We start from the raw sequence: 997 nt of genomic DNA, 5'->3' as shown, positions 1-997 counted from the left end.
GCGAGCCGGAGGAGGAGGAGGGCGGCCGCTCCCGGCCGGCGGGCAGCGCGGGCCCGTGGGGCGGCGGGTGGCCCGGGTGCGCGGGGTGGTGCATGCCGTTCAGGTGGGGCATCATGGCCGGGGGGGTGCCCAGCCCCCGGGAGAGGTGCTGCTCCCCCCGAGCCAGCATGGCGGCGTGGGCGTCGAAGTTGGGGCCGAGCATCTTCTCGTGGCCGGGCGGCCCGTAGCCGTGGAGGCCCTGCTGGGCGTTGTGGAGGGGGCCCAGCCCGTTGCCCAGCGGCGAGAGGCTCTGCCCCATGCCGGGCATCTCCTTGTAGGGCCCGTAGAGGTTGTTGACGGCCGGCAGCCCGCGCTCGTCCCGCATGAGGGCGAAGCCGCCGCCGACGTTGCCCGAGAGGCGCTGGTGGTGGTGGTGGGCGTGCGGGTGGGCGTGCGGGTGGTGGAACTTGTCGGAGACGGTGGAGATGGGCGGCAGGGGCTGGAGTGGCGTCAGGGTGGTGTAGGTGCTGCTCATGCCCATGCCGGGCGGCGAGGACTCGCAGGGCACGCTCATGGCGTGGTGCAGCGGGATGGAGAGCTCGGGCCGGTACTCGGCGGCGCCGTCCAGCAGCGAGGCCATGCTGGACACCATGGCCGGCCGGGCGGCGGCGGCGGCGGGGGCCAGCTCCTGGTGCGGCGGCGGCGGCGGCGGCGGGGGGCGGCAGGAGGAGCTGGCCTTTCTCCTCGTCCTCCTCCTCGGCCGCGGCGGCTCGCTGGGGCTGCTGCTGCGGCGGCGGGTGGTGGTGGTGGTGGTGGTGGTGGTGATGGTGGTGGGGGTGGTGGCTGTTGTGGTGGCTGTGGCTGCTGTGGTTGTTGTCGCTCTGGACGGCTTCGGGCACCAGGCTGTTTATGCTAAAGGAGGATTTCGGCAGCATTTTCACTTCCTTCCTATCTCCCATGTCCAACATCACACACTAGTCTGAGGGGGAAAGTTGCGGCGGCCGGGGGAGCAGCGCGC

General features: G+C 72.6%; 1 protein-coding gene across 1 annotated transcript in view; it reads right to left on the bottom strand.

Moving 5' to 3' along the window:
* Nucleotides 1–997, bottom strand: part of ONECUT2 (one cut homeobox 2) — a 21,046-nt gene that overhangs the window by 18,844 nt on the left and 1,205 nt on the right. The window contains exon 2 of the mRNA XM_014939752.1: nucleotides 7–882. Within this exon, the coding sequence (XP_014795238.1) occupies nucleotides 7–882 (876 nt within the window). The remainder of the gene's footprint in view (nucleotides 1–6; nucleotides 883–997) is intronic.

This window comes from Calidris pugnax, unplaced genomic scaffold (genome assembly GCF_001431845.1).
Source record: "Calidris pugnax isolate Ruff unplaced genomic scaffold, ASM143184v1 scaffold79, whole genome shotgun sequence".
Taxonomy (NCBI): domain Eukaryota; kingdom Metazoa; phylum Chordata; class Aves; order Charadriiformes; family Scolopacidae; genus Calidris; species Calidris pugnax.
This window is presented reverse-complemented; position numbering and strand designations above follow the sequence as displayed.